Source organism: Emys orbicularis, chromosome 4 (genome assembly GCF_028017835.1).
Source record: "Emys orbicularis isolate rEmyOrb1 chromosome 4, rEmyOrb1.hap1, whole genome shotgun sequence".
Classification (NCBI taxonomy): Eukaryota; Metazoa; Chordata; order Testudines; family Emydidae; genus Emys; species Emys orbicularis.
The window spans coordinates 50,159,152-50,182,752 of NC_088686.1; the positions used below are offsets into that span (position 1 = coordinate 50,159,152).

Consider the following 23,601-nt stretch of genomic DNA (forward strand, 5'->3'; position numbering starts at 1 on the left):
ATTTAGGTGGATACAAATATGGATTCAGGAGTCTACTTTTAGGCACCAAGTTTGAAAATATTGACCTAAGCGATTTGTCCAAAGTTACAAAATGAATCAGAGATGGATACAGAAACAATCTTGGAGTCCACACTTTTAGTGCCCTGCTCTAATCACCATCCAATATTCCCTTTTGCAACAATGACTATCAAAACACAAAAGAAAATGACTCAGGATACTCTACACAACTGAAAATAAATGTTCGCTGGTTTCCTTCAACAAAATACATAATACTTAAAATATGACAATCTAAATGTTGGCACCTGAATATTAACTGTGTTTTGATAGACCATTTCCTAATATGATCAGGGAAAGCTTTGAGATCAGCAATTGCCTTAATTATAATTACTTTAATTAGCTCGCTATTTTTCCTTAAATTTTAGTACACTTTTATTATTGTAACAAATTATCATTCATATCTGTCTATATAAAATACAATCTTAAAAAGAAAGAACAATTCCAGTAATTCTTGACACAAGAATAAGAAAGTCTGAATATGTGAAGTAGTTAGAAATATAAGTATTATAAGCTACAGAAATTGTCAGATAATTGGACCGATCCCTTGAGGTATTTTTTCATCTCATACCTCCTAAAGGGAAGGAGGGGGACACATAGATGAAGAGATAGAAAAATAAATATTCAGTAGAAGAGATCTGTCACTAAAGATGTACACTGGAACTTTTCACTGATAACCTGGAACACACATTCTTCTTAAATTTAAGAAGCATTGCAACAAATTATTTTAAACAAGTTGATGCTGCACTCTTTGGGGATTTTCATTATAAAGTCCCTCACTGGTTATCTAGTGCTAAGTTTGATACAGGACACAGAACCACCAGTGGACTAAAGACCCAAGAGCACATCAAAGGAAGCCCTATAATTAGGAAGCTGGCATGAGCAAATCAAGTAAAGCAAAGTCATGCTAGTAACAAAAGGTAAAAGTAAAGATTACAATATCAAAAATAAAAAAAATAAGCCCCTGTGAATTTCACACTTTAGAAATACATTTTGTCTGAGTCCTTCTCAATAGTCACTCTTATATCCTCACTTACTTTTTTCTGTGCTCTAATAAAAGCAATTGTTTCTGCTGAGGAATAAAAGTGATAATGTGTCCACTTCAACAACCTCTTAAATGGGCAGGGTAAAGAACATCAGTTTGAATTCTTATTTGTTGGGCTGGTAAGAAATTCATTTGGTTTAAGAAGCGAGGTAGTATAATCTAGATAGATGCTTTCATTTCATGAGCTGCCTTCGGGATGCTATTTTTGATTAAAACTGATTTGCAAACCACCAAAAACTGTGCATGAAGTCTGTTTAGAAGCTGATTTTGATCAGGGAGCCAATGGGCAGAAATCAGCATAACTGAAACAGAAGAGTTATGAAAGGTAAAGCAAATCAGAAACCATTTTTCAAAGGTTCTTTCTTGGTAAGGTCTTTCTATGTGCTCAATACAGTTACTCCTCACTTAACGTTGTAGTTATGTTCCTGAAAAATGCAACTTTAAGTGAAACAATGTTAAACGAATCCAATTTTCCCATAAGATTTAATGTAAATGCGGGGGGTTAGGTTCCAAAGAAATTTTTTGGGGGCAGGCAAAAGGCATTATATACTGTACAGTACTGTACTGCACTGTGGTGGGCAGGTGCCCCTGGCTTACCCCTGGGGCTCAGGGCTGGGGGTGCAGGGTCTGGGAGGGAGTTAGGGTGCGGGAGGGCGCTCAGGGTGGGGGGGTGGGAGGAGGCTCAGGGCTGGGACAGGCAGGAGGTACAGAGCACTTACCTGGGGCAGCTCCTGTTTGGTGCAGGGGGTGTGCAGGTGGCTCTGTGCAGCGCGGCACCAACCCCATGGGCCGCGATTCTGGGAGCCGCGATTCTAGGAGCTGCGGCCCCCTCCACCCCGCAGCAGGCAGGGCCACCTGGAACGCAGGGGCCTTAGGGGCTGCAGGGCCCTGGGCTAAGGGGACTCTGGGGCCCTGGCCTGCAGCTCTAAAGCCCCTTTCGGAATGCGGCCCTGCGAGCACAGGCCGGAGGACTCAGGAGGAGCAGGGGCAGCCGCGCAGCCAGCGGCTGGAGAGAAGCGGCGCTTTCCCCTTCAAAGCACCGCTTCTCTCCGTCCGGCTTTGAAGGGGAAAGCGCCGCTTCTCTCCCGCTGCGCGGCTGCCCCTGCTCCTCTTGAGTCCTCTGGCCCGTGGTCGCAGAGCCGCATTCCAAAAGGGGCTTTAGACCTGCAGGGCAGGGCCCCGGGGCCCCCTTAGCCCAGGGCCCTACAGCCCCTAAAGCCCCTGCTTTCCGGGTGGCCCTGCCTGTCGGGGGAGGGGGGGCAGCTTCCCAGCTCGCTCGCTCCCTCTCTCCCTCCCTGACATTAGCTCCCCTCTTCCTCCCCCCCCCCCCCCGCAGAGCAAGCAGGAGTCTTGGGGAGCAGCTCCAAGGCAGAGGGCAGGAGCAGCACATAGCAGTGTGGGGAGGGACACAGCTGAACTGCAGGCAGCTGCTGCACAGGGAACTTAGGGGGAGCTGATATGGGGGCTGCCGGTCCACCCTGGTTCCAAGCCCCCACCAGCTAGCTGCAACGGGCTGCTCTTTCTGCAAGCAGTAGACAAAGCTGCCAAACGACGTTAGAAGGGAGCATTACACAACTTTAAATGAGCATGTTCTCTAATTGACCAGCAACGTAACAACGAAACAACATTAACCGGGACGACTTTAAGTGAGGAGTTACTATAAATGCAGCAATCTTCAAGGTTTTATTATACGAGCCCTATTATCTAACTCATCAACTTTATTTCTGAGTGAAATATTATCTTATTCCACACCAGTTGCATGGTTTTATGTCCTAAATGGTAAGTTTCTAAGTCTACTACTTAAAGGTCTAAAGCAGTTTTCCAACCTGGGGGGTTGTCCCCGCTTGGAAGCCTCAAGCCAGTGAATTGGAGGGAAGGTTAAAGCATGATCCCATATCTGTATTTCTTCCCCAATGTAAATGTGTTCCTATGGTTTTGGATAAAGCAGTAGCTGGCTCCTTGAAAAATCACTCTCCATGTGATCTGGCTCCCCCAGTACCCTAAAGCTGCTGGCCAAAAAGAGCGGTTCACATGTACAAGACTACAGGCTCAGGCAGTAGGTCACAGAACCAAGCTTCAATCCTCTGCTCCAGTAGCATCCAACTAAGCTGCAAGATCATGTGTTACCCATCCCCATGGAGTCACCCGTTGATGCCTCCACCTCAAGCAGTAGGTAGTCTACAGCTGCGTGGGGAACAGGAATCCAGAGCCACAAAATAGGACAGCACTTAAATAAAAGAATTAGAAGGGAAAATACAATAGAGGGAAAAAGAAGGAACAGAAAAAGGACAGAGAAAAAGGCAGGGAAAATGATGGTGGCAACAGTGTACCATAAGCACAATGTTACCCTCATCTGAATCACTCTCTAAGAAAGTATCCAGATTTTTACATATATTTTTCTGATTTGCTTTGCAGTTTATATATTGTTGGTCATCTTTTTCATCTGTTGGGTTTATGAAGGTATTTTCCATCCTTCCCAATATCTGGTAATTGTGTATTTGGATGCTATCACTGCTGCCATCACCCATTTTCTTAGAGTTGAGCATATCTTAGAGCTTCTGAATTGTCAGTGAGAAAGCTATGAAACCAGTCTTTTTTATGTCCCTTCAGAGAATGACTAATTTTTGACAAATACCTTGCCAACCAGAAAAGTGGTTCTCGGTGTTTTACGTCACTTGGACGTTCCTCCCAACTACCTCATATAGCTAGAACTCTCCTCCTATGTAGCAAAATGGGTGGTCACAAGCCCAGGTGGAGAATCCCTGTTCTAGATCATGTTTGTATCTTTTTGGAGGGGAGGGGCAGTGTGAACAGTGGGACTGAGGTCTACTTTGTAGAGTTTCAACATGTTTTCCATTAAGCCTTTCTATAACTTTAAAGTATGTGCACTTTAGGTGGTGTCTTCAAGTGGTTCTAGATACTTTTTGGTAGTTATTGCCGGTATTCTTTTATATCTATGTGTGTATGAATTTAATGAGTATTGTCACAGGAGTGGGCATAGAACTGATTTTTTTCACCATTTGAATTTTTAGAAATGGATGCTGAGCTCCTACAAGGTGCTAGATTGACAAGACTGGACAGATATCTCATGTAGTTGCAGAACACAGCAGCAGCAGCGCAAAATTCCTTATTCCACCAATTTGTCTCAATCTTTACCTGAAAGACCAACTCTTATGAAAACGGTTATTCGTCAGGCCAATCCAATACATTCTGAGAATGTGAGCAGAAGTGTACATTTTTAATGTTTTTTTCTTGGGATATGGACTTTTTTCCCCCCACTAGTAACTGGACTGAAATTAATAGTTAATTAATTTCACGTAAACCTGGCTGACTTTTGTTCACTAGCATTTTAGCTTGGATTTAGACTAGTCGCCTATGTATCAAAGGTTTCTTATCCCTTACAGATTGTTATGGTTCTCCATTTCCCCAGAAAGCTAAATGTGTGTGTTCCATTCAGTGGTGCTAACTTTATTTATTTTAGCAAGGGGAGAGTTAAAATTCAGCTTTAATATTCAAATAATTTATATTCAATAGTTACATGCTGAGGTCCTGAAATGATGATCCAGGTGACATGACAGAAAATTCGAGAGGTCTCTTGAATCCTGTTACCAGTACTATCTTTGCTAGAGCATCCTCAGCCAATAGACAAAAGGGAACAAATAAACTTTTCCCTCATCTGAGTTTCTTTTTATTTTCTTCCCTCTATGTGGCAGCAGTGGGGAGTTAAGTGGCAAGTATAAAATATCCCCTTTTATTGACACCCAGCTCCCTATTGTGGCTAGGGTTAGGATTGCCCTGGAGTCTCCAGGAATTAAAAATTAATCTTTCATTAAAGATTATGTCATGTGATGAAACCTCCAGGAATATGTCCAACCAAAACTGGCAACCCTAATTGTGGCCATGTGTTTTAGGCAGAGCAGGGCCACAGGCATTAATGATAATCTGAGGCAGAGCCTTCTCTCCACTAGCACACTTTGTCGCCATAATACACAATCTGGTAGGATTGTGGTAAAAATGCCTGAGTCATGTTTACATTGCAGCTTCTACTGCTGATTGTGAATACAAAGACAGTTAGTGTAGATGCAGCCTATAGGAGAGAGGCAAATTCATTGTATTAATGTATTTGAAAGAGGGTCAACTCACAACTGGATGTCAGTGCAGAAACCCTGAGGTAGTGCTGTGGAACCTGGAACCTCACTTAGGAGTGAACCTGCAAGGTACTGAGTGCCTTCTGTTCAGAAGACATCAAGAAAAGCTGATGGCATTCAAATTTGCCAAACCTGTCTTGTAAAACAAGAAACTTTGAGGGAGGTAAGCTCCCCTCTCCCTTCAAGCCCTTAATCAGCATTAATTTAAAATGCTAAATCAAGAGGAATTTTAACACTGAACTTAATGTGAATTGAAGTTCATATACATCGGTTTAAACACAGATTGGAATTTCTGTCAGGCCACTACAAGTGAAAAGTTGACATTCTAATTAATACGAATAACTCTATCTTCCTATTACAAAAATATCCCTTATTTTAATAATTCAATCTTCTACTGCAAAGAAAGGAATATGATAGCATTTTTTTTTTAAATCCCAGGAGAAATGAGGCTGTAGGATCACTACTGCTTTTCCGTGCTGTCCAACACATTGTTTACATAGACTGACAGTGTACATGCCATCAAGGTATATTCACAGACTGAAATTGTAGTGTATTATATACTCTAGTACTTCATGGTAGGATTTTGAAAAAAAACACTCTTACTTCATGAAAATGATCCCCCACCCCCACCCCCGAAAGGTGTAACATACTCTATGCATCAGGAACACTCCGGTGATAGATTTTTAATGGCTTTAAACTAATCTAATGAAATGATAGACAAAGGTATAAGGCTCAGTTGTGATCTCTCCTGTGCACCTTCACAGAGAAGTGAGGGGGTGTAAGGTGCCCACTCTCCTGTGCAGGCTATACATATTGGTGAATCCTGAAGGAGAAGAGCAGCCACCATGCAGCTGCTCCTGTCCAGCCCACAGTGGTGGGTAGCGTATGTACAGGCAGGGATAGGGAGAGAGTAATTTTGGTTCCAGCTCCCACAGTGCACTGGAGCTGGGGCAGTCTTTCAAGTAATCTGTGCTAGTAAGAGGGCTGGTACGGAAGACTTCCCCCATTGAGCAAGGGGGAAATAGGAACTGAAAGTCACCGCCTCCTTTCTGCCCTGCCCTTGGGACATTGCAGCTATTTCCATCTAGCCCAGAGAAAGCCATCTTCCAGAGAGTTTAATGCAGTAGAGTAGGAGTGAACACACTGAAATGATCCAGGACTTTTAGGCGCCGATCCTGCAATGTATGGTGCATGGTCAGATCCCTGCGCTTGCATGGGGCCAAAGTCTATGGGGCTTCATGTTAGCTCAAGGGAACCTTTGTAAAATACACAGCAGGACCACAAACTCTTTGGTGCAGGGACATTTACTGCATACATGCACAGTGCCTAGTACAATGCCTCTAGGCACTATTATGATGGAAATGATTATCATCAATAAAGGGCATGAAAAATATCAATTCATGCTTGAAAGCTGGAGATCAGAGAGTTTTAAAGTTGTGGTAGGGTCAGTTCAATTTTTTTAACTGCTTAATTTAATGGTGGTCAGGCAGACTATTAAATTAACAGAAATAAACGAACAACAGAATTTACTGTATCAGGGTATTGAAACTCTCTGATTTCCAATGCTTTGAAATGGAAGAGCTTATTTATTTATTTATTTTTGCTCCTACTTTGCATTATCCAATTGGGCCGCATAAGAAGACTCATTAAAACTTCTAAAAACTATCTTGAAAATTAATTCTGCAACACATATACACATATTGTATTTAGTACTTATCCTGGAGAGTTCTGATATGCCCCTTAAATCACAAGACTTTTCCTTTAAAGAGGCATTTTCATTATTATTTATGTTGGGTTAGTAACAACGGTCTGAATCAGGAATGGGACTCCATTACTCCATACAAACAGATAGGAAGAGATGGTCTCTGCCCCATATGTTTGATAACAGTGTGAAAAATCTAAGCATGAGGTTTTCAGCATCTAAAATCTCATTTCATCTAACATGGTTGCTTTTCATATTTTACTACAATTCAACAACTGTAGTTGGTTTTCACCTGCTGGTAACCAGTACCAGCTGTTAGAAGTATTCAGTAAAAACCTCATGAGGCTTATCCAATGCCCCTCAATCTATAATTCTTGCCTGTAATATATACAGATCTTATTTTGCCAAGTGTTTTCTACTTCCACACAATGTTGTTTTTTTTGCACAAGAGCAAGAATAGTGACAGTTACAGGACAGAAATGCACATCCGCTAAAATTATTGAAATGATAATTTCAAATATTTTATTTAAATCATTCTGTACTATGATTAAAAATGTGGCAGATAGTAAAAATAAATTAGAGCTTCATTAATACTGGCCAGAAGAAATATAATTTTACTTTTACCTTTTATTATTTCCCTTTTCTTTCAATCTGAGGATAATTTCTGAATTGCAATATAATTTTTTCTAATTCATTTTTGAAGAGATTTTTGCTACACTATGGTTACTAATGAATGTAGGAAATTTTGTTTTTCTTTTAGAAGGTGAATTTGTTGGAATTTTGAATAATAATACAATTTGCAACACTGTAAATACAGCATTAAAATATAGGTGTTGACTAGTAATTAGAAAAAATAATCTACTAACAAAAAGCACAGCAGAACACTTCAATTACTTATAGCAATCACAATATAATCTTGTCCTACCAAGTGTGTCTCAAGGTACAGTTTAAGGCTGTCTGTCTCTGCTTTAGGAGGAGTCCAATTCTCTGTCGTTTCCATGGCTTCATTTAACCAGTGAATGAATTCATCCAGCTTGCTTACAAACCCCTTACCAGATAAGAAAAAAGAAAGAACAAGAAAAACATATTTGTTAGTACAATGACAATCTGGAAAAAGCATGCTCTTCATTTTTTTTTTTAAACCAGGAGAGCATTGGACAGTGAAATCTTGTTCTCAACCACCATGCAAAGAATGATAAAAATTGGTTGGTGGTCTTCTGATAAAGGAGGAGCAAGACTGTGCTCAATGTATTTTGGGATAATCTAAGGTGGTCTCCTGGGACAGACCAGTGTAAAAAATTCATTAGATTGTGGTAGGGTGACCAGACAGCAAGTGTGAAAAATCGGGACAGGGGGTGGGGGGTAATAGGAGCCTATAAAAGAAAAAGACCCCAAAATTGGGACTGTCCCTATAAAATCGGGACATCTGGTCACCCTAGATTGTGGCGAGATGGAAAAACAATGGGGTTTTAAAAGTGAGGGGGATTTGTATGAGTGGCTGGGTGAGAGGCCTGGGTTATGATAAAAGATGGGTTGGAAGCCCCTATTCAGGCAACCAGATGTGGCAGCTGCATCACTTCTAGCGATATACAAGGCAGAATGTGCAGCATTTAATGTAAGGACTGCTGGTCTTTTATCACAGGCACTATTAAATGATGCCCCTAACTTTACATGACTGGATGATGCTCTAAGGCCCATTCTGAGTGCAGATAACTCCACCAGAGTCTTCTGTTCAGCATGAGTCAAGGGAAGGTCGAGAGGGTAGCGTGGCCATGATGTTTATATCGACTTAAAATAGATCTTAAGAGTATGTTTATCTAATATGACCATCACAGAATTGCTTAAGATAATGCTACCATTGGTGTATTCGTTTTATTTATTCTTAGGCTTGTTTAGGATACTCAGGACTCTGGTATCTGAGCACCTCCCATAAATTAATTAAATTATGCCTTCAACAGCTCTGTGAGGTAACCAAAGTATCATTCTCATTTGTTCCCCTTTTATATAAATAATTCAATATTCATTGGAGCAGGGGACTAGAACCAAGGTCACTCTGCTCCCATGTGAATGCCTAGGTTCAAATGCCTATTCCAGGTGAATGCCCTAACCACTGGGCTAAAGGTTATAAGGGGCAGAGTGACACTCCTCTAGCCCTTTAAAAATGCGTGGAAAAAAAATCTTTCAGGTCAAGTAAAACAATTAGTTCACCCCCAAACAGATTTTTTTTTATTTGCCAAAAGTTTTAAATTTTAACCAAAAAAAAAAAAAAAAAAAAAAAAAAATCAGAACTACCACCGAACAGGGAGAAGAATACTACAAATCACATTACTGATTGCTTGTCACATCCTAGTGATGTTATCTCAGAAACAAGGTGATTTGATATATACATACACATAGGCAGACACATATACATACACACACAAAATAAAGGTGCTCTCTTATACAGGCTTCATGTATTTTACTAATAAAGTAATATATTACACCCCCATAACGGAGTACTATGTTTTAGAAGAATTTTTCAAAAAATATTTCAAGATTTCAAGCATGTGATGCCAATACTCACTAGTACAAAAGGCAGCTCTCAATAGTGACTATGCTTGTCCCTCAGAATATTTGTATTTTTCAATATTATGTATGGGAACCCTCCAGTACTAGCCTTTTAGATGTCAAATACTTTTCCTCGCTGCTATGAAATGTGCCACATCTAATATGCCTGTATTTACCACATGGAGGGAGACAATCCACAACAGGTATATGACCTGAATCATTTGCGTTGTGGGGTAGGGAATGTTTGAAGGGTGTTTTGGGCCTGAATAAATATATAGATAATATCATGTAAAGCTATGAGGAGCCAGAATCTTTTTGTTTAAAAAAAGATAAATATTCAAACAGTTTCATTATGGACATTAAAATCCCCACTAAAAATAAATGGGTCAGTGGTGAGCACCGAGGAGACAGCTAAAGGAAAGGAGAGGCATGATGACAGAACAGGGAGATCTAACCCAGGCTACGTCTCTGTCAGAGAAATATTTTCTGCTACAAAACACAAATCACAATAATCCTACTATTTTTCAAACGATGGCTATAAAATTTTATTGAAACCATTCAAAGAACACATCTGTAGAAACTGAAAATAATTTAAAAAACTAAAAGCCTGACACTGAAAATGACTGTCAGAGGATAGATAACATTGTCCAGATCCTGAATCTCAATGTCTGGGTAAACACCACCATCTGGAGGCCTAATGGAGCATTGTCAGTCCTACAAAATCTTAAGGAGGGAGCCCAATGCTGAATTGTAAGCATCTAAATTGGATTTCTAAATCTTACATCTGCACATTCAAATATGTGCCTTTTTTTGCAAATAAGTGCTAAGGAACATCAAAATGCAGATTTGGATGTCCCACAACTAAATTAAGACCACAATTTTACTTGACTTGTCATTTGAGTTCTCGTAAAATTAAAAGGAAAACCCATATAGTTAAACACATGACAATGGAAATGAAGACAATACATGCGAGCCTAGATCAGACAGGAGATTTCTTTTTCATATTTTCCATGTGTTTATCTCAAACTAAATTCAAGATTATGTTGAGGCACCATAATCCCTACTTCATTTGTCACAAACTAATGATCAAAAAGTTTTTCAAAAATTTTTCACAGTAGTGCCTAGGACTCCAACTTATTTATTTTAATAGCCTGATGCTAGTGGGCAAAGAGACACCTTTATCATCCCAATGCCAGCCTCATGACTCATGTCTGCCTGGAAGGCAGCTCCAGTGGAAATTGAAACCTATGCAAATACAGTCAACTGGATCAGGTCTGTTGCTAAAGACTAGACTACAACCCTGCTCTCGAAGCTGAACTTCTACTTCTTTTCAGAGAGACAAGGTGGGTGAGGTAATATCTTATTAGACCACCTTCTATTGGTGAGAGACAAGCTTTCGAGCTTACACAGAGCTCTTCTTCAGGTCTTCTCTTTGGCATTATTCCAAGGCCTGGCTACATACAAACTTTAAAACCAAAATCAGTATTTTCAAACAATATGCTGCTCCTTTATCACTTTAAGCACTGATGCACACATTTGGGTCTTGATTATTCCATCTGATAAGCAATAGGTGTTGCTACTTTAGGGCTAAAGCATACTTTTAGGCACAGCCTTGAGCAAAGGATGGTGCATAAACTTAGCACCAGTCAATAGTTACCCTGCAAGACACTCCAAGTCACAACCTAGACCTTACTGAAGATGTGATTACCACTCTATTGACTGGCTAGAAGTAACAAAACATCCTATTTAGAATGATGAATACCTAATGAATTTTGAAGATGTACAGTAAAAAACAAAAAGGGGCTATCTTTATGCAGTTTGTTTTGGATATTTCCTAAAATACATATATATTTTAAGAAATGTTTTAGACAAATTTGGGTCTAGGAAGTTCTAATATGGAGAAAGATTTGCCTCTTGATAAAAAAAAAAAGTATTCTGCAACACTAGAAAAAATATGTAATGCAACCCAGTCAGAAAATGAAATACAGGACTAATTACACCATGCAAAAGAATGGAATTTAGTATGCAATCATGAACCCAGACTCAGGACTGATCAAGGAAACAAATAAATATTATAGGAAAGCAAAATATACACAATAATATTTTGCCATGGTTTCTTCTCATTTCATGCCTCTAACAGAAATGGCTGTACATCCCTATCATTAATAATTTTTACCACTCTCTCTCTTTTGTATTTGTGGTTTACCTGTTTCTTTGTCTACACAGCTTTCTTAGACAATTTTAAGATAGAAGGAGAGAGCCTCAGCTGGTGTAAATCAGCTTCAGTTGCTTCAGTGGAGCAAGGCTGACCTAGAATAACTATGTATCTAATCCAGACACTATGATGCCTATAATTAAACTATGATATGATATATCATAATGTTTTAGAATCTGAAAATCCCAAAGTTACCTGCATTATAGCAAAAAAATTGCTATAAAAACAAGAACTCCTCAGGAGAGAGAAAAAAGGAGACCAGGAAGGAATTCCAGTGTAAACGGATCTCTCTCTTTGAGACCAGCTGCATCAGTTCTGTGATGTAACTGCTCTGTATTGTCCTAGTAAGCTAGCCACTGATTTTATTCCAGACCCTATCTAGTAATATTGTTACTATGCTATGTTTGGAAAAGTCAAATGCTACATAGTGGATATTTGGTAGCAACCTCCATAGCTAAGGATACAACGCAGTTTCCATGATGACCTTCTGTTTGAATGCAGTGATACATTTCTGAAATGTGCACCTATTGGGTTTTTCACATGATTACAGGTTGTGCGACTATGGAACATACATTTTCCTTTGTGTAAAAACCCCCCACAATGTTTTATTCACATTTTTTTAAAACAAAGCTACAGGAAAAATTGTTTAAATTTAAAACTTGGCATGGACATAGTCTTCTCTGGGGATCTATAGCTATTTCATCTGGGTGGATAAGGATTCAAAATAAGAGCGTTGTAAGTATTGAAAAAAATCTAAGTGTGTTCAAGGTATCTAGTAGGCTTCTAGCAGAGCCTAGTAACAGTATTGCCAACCCCAACAGTTCAAAAACTCCCAAATCATGAGATTAGACTAAAACCCTGAACTTCTTTTTCAAGAACTGGTCTTTTTTCAATGCCCTCTAATGCCCCTGCCTATCTCAAGAGAGTGTGTGTAAACACAAGTCAAACATTTGAATTGTGCAGAGAAATAGGCAGGCCCTCCCTTTCCCCCCCCCCCCCTTCCCACTGTTTAGAATCTTTTCTGACGCCCTTTACACCTGCTTCCAAATCCCTACCACTGCTGAGAGCCCTGCCAGGCACACCTGCTCCCTGACACCCCCCCCCCCATATCTGACTCCCCTTGGCAGATTCTTGCAGCCCTTCTAAGTGCTGCCAGGCAGACTCCAGAAGCTGATCAGCCCCCAATTCCTCCTTCTTTGCAGGCTCCAGAAGCTGCCTGCCATGTCTCCAGCCTAGAGAAGGCCTGCCCTGGGCTTGGACCTCCATTAACTCTCCCTTCCAGGATTGTTGGAGATGGGCCAAGGCTGCTCCTACTAGCCCCAGAGGTGGGAGGGTGGCTCTGCTATACTTTCTGCTCCAGTATTTTGCACTGCTCAGAGCACCTCAGTACTGCAGGCACTAGCTGCCTCTACCTGCAGCTCACATGGTACAACAGGGAAACTACAGTCAGACCAGGGAACACTCCGTAGCTGCCTGTAGTGTTTGTGGAATTGAGAGGATTTTCAGGGAGGATACTGGCCCTCTTGAACCTGAATTTGGCTATGCATGTTTCAGAGAGACACTTGTAATGTCGTAAAACATACACTATAAAATAATACAGGATGTAATGTGGCAAGTTAACATTGATGTGGAAACTTTAATGTATGCAGTTCCTGAGCCAAATTCTGCTCTTTGAAACTACGCAGAATTCACTTGGGTTGCATGTGCAGCTGGAAACAGTATTTGACCATCTTGTTTCTTGAAATTTTAAGCTGTGCAATGTTGACATTGCTTAACAATTTATTATTATTAATTTGCATTTAATATGCACATTATTATGGATTGCATCACAAACACTTAATAGAGTACTTTTGGACACAACTTTTATCAAGACACAAAATCTTTGGAGTGACTAGAACTGGTCAGTTTAATTGGAGCTAGACGCAGAGGCAACAGTGCAATCATCAGCAGTACAGATTATAGAACTCCCTAAGGAGACAGATGCCACTAAGGAAAAAAATTCCTCTGTAGTGTCCTCCAGACTTTGTGATGGCCAATAAGTCCCCTGACCTCATAGGAGGAACATAATGCTGACCAAGCATAACATCAACAGAATTCTTCTATGCTTTTCTTAACAATCCTACTTAATCCAGGATATGACAACTCAAGGCAATTGGAAATGTGATGGAACCAAGCTAAAATGAATTCATGGAGTGATTAAAATATTTACTTTCCTACTTCACACTTGGCATTCATAGCACAGTGTATGTAACACCCAAGTACATGTTACTTTTTAGAAGGCAGCTTTCAAAAGTTGTTAGAAAGCGTCATGCCTACAGGGTATGTTCAGCCAAGGAGAGTCAGATCCAAGAGTGTAATGCTTCTAACATGAGCCTTGTGTACACTAGACTATTTCTCTTAATATTTCCCACTGTTGCTACTAGAGCTACAGGATTGCTGTATAGCTAGCAACAGGTAAAAGGCCAGTATTGTCCAAGAGTGTGGGAGCTGCTGTAGCAAAGGAGTGTTAAGAAATCAGCTGGGGTGTCATACCCTAGACCACAGGAGTGGATTCCTCCCCTGAATATGATCAGACTTTTACGCTGGCACAACGTGTTGTTCCCTAAGAATGGGGCATCAATCAACCAGAGACATAATAGGTTGGTTTCATCTGCCACATCTCTCCAAGCAGACTTAAGGGCATTTCATGAAGGTCTGGTGCAGTTATGTATGCTAGCACATACAGACTGGACATTGGTGTAAAGTGAAAACTAATAATACAAGTGGCCAAAGTCAGCTCCATCTTGACAAACTAAGTGCACCAGCTGCTGCCCCAGATCACAGAGCAGTATTCAGCTGAAGCAAACACCAGGGCCAATGCAGATATACAAAGGACTGAAGGGTCTGCTCCCCAGGAGGTTCCTGATCGTTTTCATATCAAGGTGGTGTGAGAAGAGATCTTCATTTTCAGGTGTTCCAGTGTTCCTGAAGCCAATGTGTCAGGCTACGATCAAGTTTTACTCCCAAGTACGTGACAACTGGTCAGAATGCAATGGCCATCCTTGGACATGGATCATGATGGGTTGATTGGCAAGATGATTGTTTAGATGGAAGTTAGTTGTCACTGTCTTGGTTTCACTGAGAATTAGTCTCACTGATAGAAGCAGGTTGTCCAAGTAACCATGTTTTGGCTGTCAAGTATCAGAGGGTAGCCATGTTAGCTGAGATTCCCTTTCTATCCTATGGCAATCATTTTCCAGTGTCAGCACTACAGATGTCATCAGAATACACATATTTCTCAGCCTGTGTTTCAGGGAGGTCATATAAGGGGACAAGTCTACTGCCATCACGTGGCACCCACCATCTGTATGAAAAAGCTAAAGTAGACAAAGTGCAAAAATCGGAGCTCAAGTCCTCGTCATAAAAAGTGAAAGACAAAAACAAACACAGCCTGAAGGAGTTGTCCCCCATGGGGTCCTCTTCAGGCCAGGGTGTCAAACCCTAGTGCTGGAGTCAGCTCTCAAAGTGCTGCTCCTCCATATCTCGGGAATCTCAGCAGCCAAGAGGGGCATCCTCCTTCATTTGGCTATAGAGCACAAAGCACACTTAATTTTGCTTCAGGAAACACCCCCTACCATTGACAGTCCACTGTCAATTACTGGCATTGCTATTGTGTCTCACCTCTGTCGTAGGCAATACAGGATATAGCATAGTGGTAACTTCCTTAGACGTACTTAAACCAAGATAATTCTTATTTAATTAAACATTAGAAAAACTTATGTAAAATCTTACTTGTATAAACACAGGTAAATATGATGAGTAGGATAGACAGCACAGCAGAACCTGACCCTGTATTAAGGACTGCACTGCTGCCAAGTTACTCTTGCCTCCTAGCAGAAATAAGTTTGAGGGGAGGAGAATTTAGCTGTATACTGAGAACCTTGTTCAACTTGTCTCCTTGGGTATGCTTATTCTCCACAACCCCACTCCTTCCTTCCCCTGAGCTCTTGAGAATAAAGGAGCAGGTGCCTAAGAGGCTTGGGACTTGCTTCCGCTCAGTATGGAAGTCTATGCTAGTGCTGACACTTATCCAAACCCACGTGAGGGCTCTACTTACACTTGTACTGGAGCACAACCACCTTGTAAAATAAAGGTCTAAATAGGGAGACTTGTGGCAGCGGGACAAGAGCATGGGTGGAATGAGAGAATAGTCCAATCAGTCTCTGGCTCCCAAGAGACAAATTTTTGGATGCCACAATCACTCCACCCCCATTAAGCCTCTGCCAGATGCTAGAGGGCATAGGCATGGGAAGTAGGAGAGCGGGGGATGCAGAAGCACTCCCAGGTTTTCTGCCCGGTGTCCCGGCCCCCGGCCCCGAGCCCCTGCTGCCGGCCCTGCTGGAGCCCAGGGGCTCTGCTGCCGGCCCATGGCCCCAGGAGCTCTGTGCCTGGGGGCTCCACTGCCAGCCCCAGGATCCTGGCTGCTGGACCCACAAGTCTCCAGCCGCCGGCCTGGGATCCCATCCGGTTGCTGGGGCTCTGGGGGCTCCGCTGTTGGCCCCAGGATCCCACCCAGCCGCCAGCCCCATGCCCAGGGCCTAGCTGTGGCCCCAGCCTCTGCCGCCTTACCCCTGTCCGTGTCCCCCCCCCTCCCAGAGCCACGGCCCTGTTCCCGACCCCAGCTCTAGGGGGCAGTGAGAGGTGCGGACAGGGGTAAGAGGGGTGCAGCTCAGCACTCCCACTCCCAAAACTGTTCCAGCGCCACTGCTAGAGGGAACTGTGGGTGCTTAACACCTTGGAAAATTAGTCCCATAGAGACTGGAGAAACAGTCCAGAGGTCAAATAGCTTCCTAGTTTTAAAAAAGGGATATGTTACTTTGGGGCACCATTTTTCTCATTTCAGATGAGGAGAAGATTACTATTTGTTCTTGATCTATCAGCTCCTGATCTTAAATTTGCTTTTCTACCTGTAATTGTGTGATCATTTAGTTAGGTTATGCTTTGCACCTATATAACACCTTTCCTTCAAGGATTTCAAAGCATTTTTAAATGTCTGACTTCTGTTTAAGTTTCACATTAGATCAAAATGCTGGATCACTTGCAGCAGGGTGGGAGCTCCACTCATGTTATTTCCACACCACTGACCTGTTCATTCAGCATTTCTGGTTTGTGTTCTTTATTGTTTATGAGGTATAGTGGGAAGATGGCCATGAAAAGAAGATACTGGATGAGTGGACCTGAGCCGACTTAGTAGCAGGAGATCACATAAGGATTTACAGGACATGAGAAATAAGTAATAGGAGGAACCAGGGGCAGGAAGTAAGAGCAGGAAATGATAAGGGAAAAGAGGCATGGCAAGGGGGAGGAATCAGTAAAAGGAGGAGAAGGCCGATGTCTGGGGAAAAGGACACAGTGGGTCTCAGTTCCTTTTTTAGCTTGATAAAAACTAGGATCCAACTCAGAATGTAAAGAAAGGTAAGGTGGGACTGGAGGACAGTGGTAAGAACCAGACACAGTGAATGATGCCTCATATGCCATTGTGAATGCCACAATTAAGGAAATCTCTGTTTCTCAGATATTCAGGAAGAAAAGAGGTCAGTTTTGCAGACTCAAATAGCTGGACAGTACAGATAAGGATCTAAACTTTTGGATGCTTAATCCAAATGAAACCTGAACTCTAACCCATTTGAACTTCATCCTCTCACCACATTTTATCATTTTTGTTTCTCATATTTATCTGAAAATGTTTTCATTCCGAAACAGATTATAGTTGGGTATGTCTCCTGGGGCCTCTGGTTATCTTGAACATATTTTTTGTACTGTTGTGTCATTTTCCTTTCATGCTATTTTTCCTACCAGTGTATCTGACAGGTCTAAGCAGCTGCCAGGGAATAATCAAGTGTGCCCAAAATTCTGTACTAGTATGCGATACACTTAAATTCCTGTTGTGCAACACCTTTTTGCTGCAAATGTGTCAGAGCATCAAATACCCAGAGCTAAGTCTTTTCTAAGTTTTATACTCTCATGTCCCTGTCTCTGCCAAAAACTAGCCAGACTGTACTGACCAGCTAAAAGAGAAGTAATGCAAATCTTTTTTAGGTCACACAATCTTGTCTGACTCAACTGTCAGTCCTGGGACCCAATCTTGCTAACATTTGCCACCATGTAAATAGGACTACAGATGGGAAGCTAATGGGGCTACCCATGGTAGTAAGTGTTTGCAGGATCACACCACTAAGTTGTAACACATACCCACTTATTACACATTCCTAAACTCTTCTTTTGTCTTCTATGGGCAATTTTACAGAATACTGAACCTTAGTAGAAAATATAGCAGGTCTTTCAGCACCAATAGTTCACACACATGAAAACTGCTTTTATTCAGAGATCTCTTACATGGATTCAGTGGTCCCTAAACCCTGCACAAAACCCAAATCCACAGATTTGAACAATGCCCCTCTCTACCCATCAGCTATTTATATAGTATGGATCCTGATCAAAGGGTGTGGCTCAGGCCCATCTCTAATCTGTATTTTTAAATTTTTAATAAAGCAACTGGATACTTTTTTCTTAAAATGTTGCCAATATAAATACTGATTGATGTTGAAACTATTTATGCTAATACAAGGATACTTGGAGATATTAAATCTTTCCCTTCTAATAATTATTTTAAATGTTGTGTTGGCAACTTACCTTTTTCAGACTCTTTCATGGGTAATTTATGTATTGGTTATTAGCCTAAGTGCACCCAAAGACTAGCTAATCATCACTTGCCAATTTTCCATATTATATGTACTGTACTTGTATATTTGGTTTTGTTCCATGTCCAGAAAACAAATAGTGTTTTGTTACCATCATTCCAGGTCAATAGGGTGACCAGATGTCCCGATTTTATAGGGACAGTCCCGATATTTTGGGCTTTTTCTTATATAGGCTCCTTTATGCCACTTTTCCAGATGAGGCTTGTTGGGATGGTGCCAAATTGGTGTGGCCATACTGAATGAATGGTGAGAGCATAACTTGACATGATTTAAACATGGCTGAATGGCTGCAAAGGACCCTGGGAGCAGGTTCCCTTTAAGCAGAAGCAAATTTGATAAAGAACTGGCAAAGTCTGCATGTACGATCGATATTGAACCTATTGGTTGGCAAATATGGGCCCATGCAAAAGTAAATATCACATTTATAAAGTTCCAGCATGGAGCACAGATCAACCTGGTTAGAGTGACTTTACAGCAAGAACACCATGCAGAGATCCAGAGTGAATGATTGATGAGTGAGTAAACGTGGGGTGATCTTTCTTCAGTACCACCCCCCCAGCCCCTTCTAAAACACTAATTAGGTAAAATTAGTAACCACACGCCCACTGGGCATGCTTTTAAGACATGTGACTCCTTCGAAGAAAAAGAGTATAAGAATCAAGCAAAGTAAATTGCTGTTGGTTGGGATTCCTTAATTGACCCTTGAAGAAGCAACACTGCTAGACAGAGTAGCCAAAACTCTGCTCCATGGGCTTGAGTAGGACTGTGAACCAGAGGGGTCTCAAGGCAACCAAGGCCTTGCCTTGAGGGAATCTGAGACAGACCAGAGGGCTGAGAAGAACAGACTGGGGGGGAAGAAGCCATCTATAAAATTGGTAACCACCTTCTCTGTTTGCCAAGCAGGAACTGCGTGAGGCTAGCACAGGGCCTGTTTGTGTATGTTTGTGAAAGAGAGACTCATTAAGAGGATTGTATAGCTCTTAATGTATAGTTCTTAATGTCTAACATAAGAGTTATGGGCTTAATATAACCCTTTACCGCTTATGTAGTTCCTTCTCAATAAACTGCTGTGTATTGCAGATAATTACTGTAGAACTTTTTCACTGGTATGACAGTAATCTGCTCACCGGGAGCCAGTAAAGATCCATTTCAGGGGTAGTAGTGCCCCCTGTTGTCAACAAGGGTCATGGCGGCAGTATGGAGAGTAGAGAGGACTGGATCTCCCTTTTCTTCCACAACAGGTTCCAGCTCCTCCTGGGGATTCCCCAGCATTCCCAGGCTAGCCGGGAGACATAATCCCTCCAGCGTGTCCTGGGTTGACCTCAGGGCCTCCTCTGAGTGGGACATTCCCAGTAGAGTTCCAAAGAAAGGCTCCCACGGTGAATCCTTATCAGGTACCTGAACCACCTCAGCTGGCTCCTCTCAATCCAGCGGCTCTATTCCAAGGTTCTCCCGAATAGCCGAGCCCCTCACCCAGTCTCTGAGAGTAAGCCCAGCCATCCTGCGGAGAAACCTCATTTCCACTGCTTGTACCCATGATTTCATCCTTTTGGTCATTACCCAAAGTTCATGACCATAGGTAAGCATGGGATGTAGACTGACCTGTAAACCAAGAGCTTCGTCTGAGAACTCAGCTCCTGCTTCACCACCACAGATCGGTACAATGCCTGCATCATTGCCACCGCCATACCAATCCGCCAGTCAGTCTCACGTTCCCGCTTACTATTCCTCATGAACAAGACCCCTAGATACTTGAACTCTTCCACTGAGGGCAGCTGCTCCCCCTTCACCTAGAGACAGCAGGCTATTTTCTTCTGGGGAAGGACCATGACCTCTGATTTGGAGATGCTGATTTTCATCCCAGCTGCTTCACATTCAGCAGCGAAATGTTCGAGTGTGCCTCAGAGATCACAGTCTGAAGAAGCAAGAAGGACATCATCTGCAAACAGCAGAGATACCACCTACAAGTTCCTGTTGAGGTTGGTGGAGTCTAACGCCCATCTTAAATGAACTTGACTTAATATCAAGAATATGAACAGAACTCTCACTCTGAGAATAGAGGGACCGGCTAGCACACAAAAGCGGCACTGGCACCTCATGCTCCTGCAACACTTCCCACAACAGATCTCAGGGAACGCGGTTATATGCCTTCTCCAGGTCTACAAAACAAAGGTAGATCAGATTAGCAAACTCCCACAATCCCTCAAATATCTGCAACAGAGCTGGTCCATTTTTCCACAGCCAGGATGGAATCCACATTGTTCCTCCTGAATCCGAGGTTCAACTAACGGGTATAGCCTCCTCTTCAACACTCTGGCACAGACTTTGCCAGGGAGGCTAAGGAAAGTGATCCCTCTGTAGTTGGAACACACCCTTTGGTCTCTTTTCTTAAAGATTGGAACCACCATCACGGTTTGCTAGTCCAGATATACTGCACCCATCTTTCATGCAACATTGAAGAGGCGCGTTAACCACAACACCCCAACATTGTCCAGTGCTTTCAACATCTCCGGGCGAATCTCATCCACCCCGCTACCTTGGTTACCACTATGAAGGCACTTTACTGCTGTAGTGACCTCAGCATCAGAAATAGATCTGATCTCACTGGGGGTTTCCGGCACTGGCTCCTGAAAGTAGGGCATGTCCACTGGGTTGTGGAGTTCCTCAAAGTGCTCCTTCCATCTCTTAATCGAGTCAGCGTTTCACCACCCTTGCTGAGAACAGCCTGGGCAACGTTCCACCAACCCCTCCTAAGGCGATGAATGGTTTGCCAGAACACCTTTGAGGCGATCCGGTAGTCATTCTCCATGGTCTTTCCAAACTCCTCCCAAGCCCGGGCTTTCTCTTCAACGACTGCCACAGCCGCAGCCGTCTTTGCCAGCCAGTACCTCTCAGCCATATCAGGAGTCCAGTTTGCAAGCATTTCTCGGAAGGCCTCCTTCTTCGCCTTGACAGCTTCCCTCACCACTGGTGTCCACAAGTGGGTCTTAGGGTTGCCACCATGACAGGCATCAACCGCCTTCAGGCCGCAGCTTTTTGTGCCGCTTCAACAACTGAAGCCCTGAACATTGTCCACTCAGACTCAATGTCCAAGACCTCACCCGGATTTCTTCTGGATGTGGGAATTGAAGTCTTTCCTCACAGGGTTCTCCACAAGACGTTCCCAGACAACCCGCACTGATAATTTGGGCCTCCTATGTCTATCCAGCTGGCACCCCATGCATCAGATCTGACTCACCGCCAAGTGGTGATTGGTTGACAGCTCTGCCCCCTCCTCACCTGGGTGTCCAAAACACACTCCACTCACCCCTCCCCAGTAAATTGTACAAAGGGCTTTGTACCTTCTCTCTATGCTTGGCCACAGTCTAAGAGCTGAAGCTGACAAATGGCTCATGACGTTTGGAGAGTGATCTACAGACAAAATACACACCCTCACCTAGTTGGTATGAGAGCAGCTCTTAGGAATTTATTTTAACAAATGTCATTTATACTTTACTTTTTTAAATAGCTTTGTCAATAACTTTAAAGTGAAACTTTAAAGCAAGAAAGCACTAGACATTTTTTTTTGGCAGCCACAGGTAGGATTAAGCCCTGATTTTGAAAAGAATATGACTGTAGGTTCTTAAATATTACCAACAAATAAATAATATTTGTAGCCAGATGCTATCACTAGTGGATTGAGTTTGCTTTTACAATAGATTTCACAAAATCTATAGAAGTGCAAGTTCTCTTTTGTAAACCTAAGAACAGTCGCATATTTATGCTATTGATTCTTAATTCAGAACATAAATTTCAACATTAATTTTGTTGCAATAAAATAAATTGCACAGAACATGTATTACCAGTAGAGGCTTCATTAAAGAAAAAAATATTATTTTCATTAGAGAGTACAGGATTCTGGTTTACAATTTATCTTTTGCTATTACATTTTTAACAGTTCTGTACATTTTCATGTGTTTTGTTCATTTAAACAAGAAAGTATACTAAAAATCTGTCAAGCAGCTGCAGTAGTGAGATCTGGCCTCACGAGGGTGCTACATTACCATTTCTTAAAGGATTTTGAAACGCAGCAGAAAGGGCTAGGAGGGAAAAAAGCTTTTGCACTGAATTAGAATGGAACATGTTTGCTTCTGGGTAATTAGTGAATATATTGACCTTCTACTACATCCTTGACATGAATTATATGATGACCATGAGTCACAAAAGAAATTAGAACTCTTAATTCAGCATTTCCTACTGAAATAGGGCTAATTGGTTAGTAAAGGTTAAGTGTGTCATCTCATAAGAGGAATTTAAATGATCTGACCCATGAACTTGTTTTTCAGGTAAGTTTTCTGTGTGTTTAAAACCAGAAACTGGCAGACTGGTGATAGGTAACTCTCTTTAAACAGTTGCGGAAACCACTGTTCAATCACCACCATCTCTTCTATTCATTCTTTACTACCCTATCGTCCCCAGTCTGGGTGGGTTGTTTGAACCTGAAACATGATGCAAGACTCAGGAGGTGTGAACGCAAATGAATCAAAATCAGATGTAATGTTCACATTAATACCTTTGAAGTAGAAAGGCAAGATTCTCACGTTAGTACATATTGGAGCCCAACAGATAGGATTGGCTTAAGACGGCACCTTGTGTTCCAAAATCTTAAATAAAAAAGAAAGCAGCTAAAAATTAAGTTTCTAGACCTTTAGATGGAAAGTTAAATTTCCAGTATCTGCCTGAGTCTACAGAGAGCCTGAAACAATACTGCTGGGAACTGTCCTGATTCACCATTACCAGAATGGTGTCTAATGTTGACAATTTAAAGGTCGGCCCTGTTAATGTTTCACTGCTGATCAAGTCTCCTGAAAAATAAGGGATGAAGATCAGCTAAAGTCACTGTGTACAAAACAGAAGAGGGCTGAAAATATTTTGAAGATTTATGCATCTCAAGTCTTGGGGAGGGGAGAGTTTGGAGAATACTGCTGCTTCCACCCTCACCTCCCCAATTCATCTTCTGCCTGGCAGGATCTGCATATTAATTAGTGCTGATTCAAAGGAGCAATTAAGGCTTATTAGACTCTATTGCTGGCTGAAGGAGAAAGGCTCTGGGAGAGACAGGTCCTGAGAGAAGGAATCACAGGAGCTGAATAGTGAGAAGGCTTAGGCTG

General features: G+C 41.9%; 1 protein-coding gene across 1 annotated transcript in view; it reads right to left on the reverse strand.

Annotated features, from left to right (window-relative positions):
* Positions 1–23,601, reverse strand: part of AKAP6 (A-kinase anchoring protein 6) — a 299,187-nt gene that overhangs the window by 188,265 nt on the left and 87,321 nt on the right. Inside the window, exon 5 of the mRNA XM_065404219.1 lies at positions 7,875–7,997. Within this exon, the coding sequence (XP_065260291.1) occupies positions 7,875–7,997 (123 nt within the window). The remainder of the gene's footprint in view (positions 1–7,874; positions 7,998–23,601) is intronic.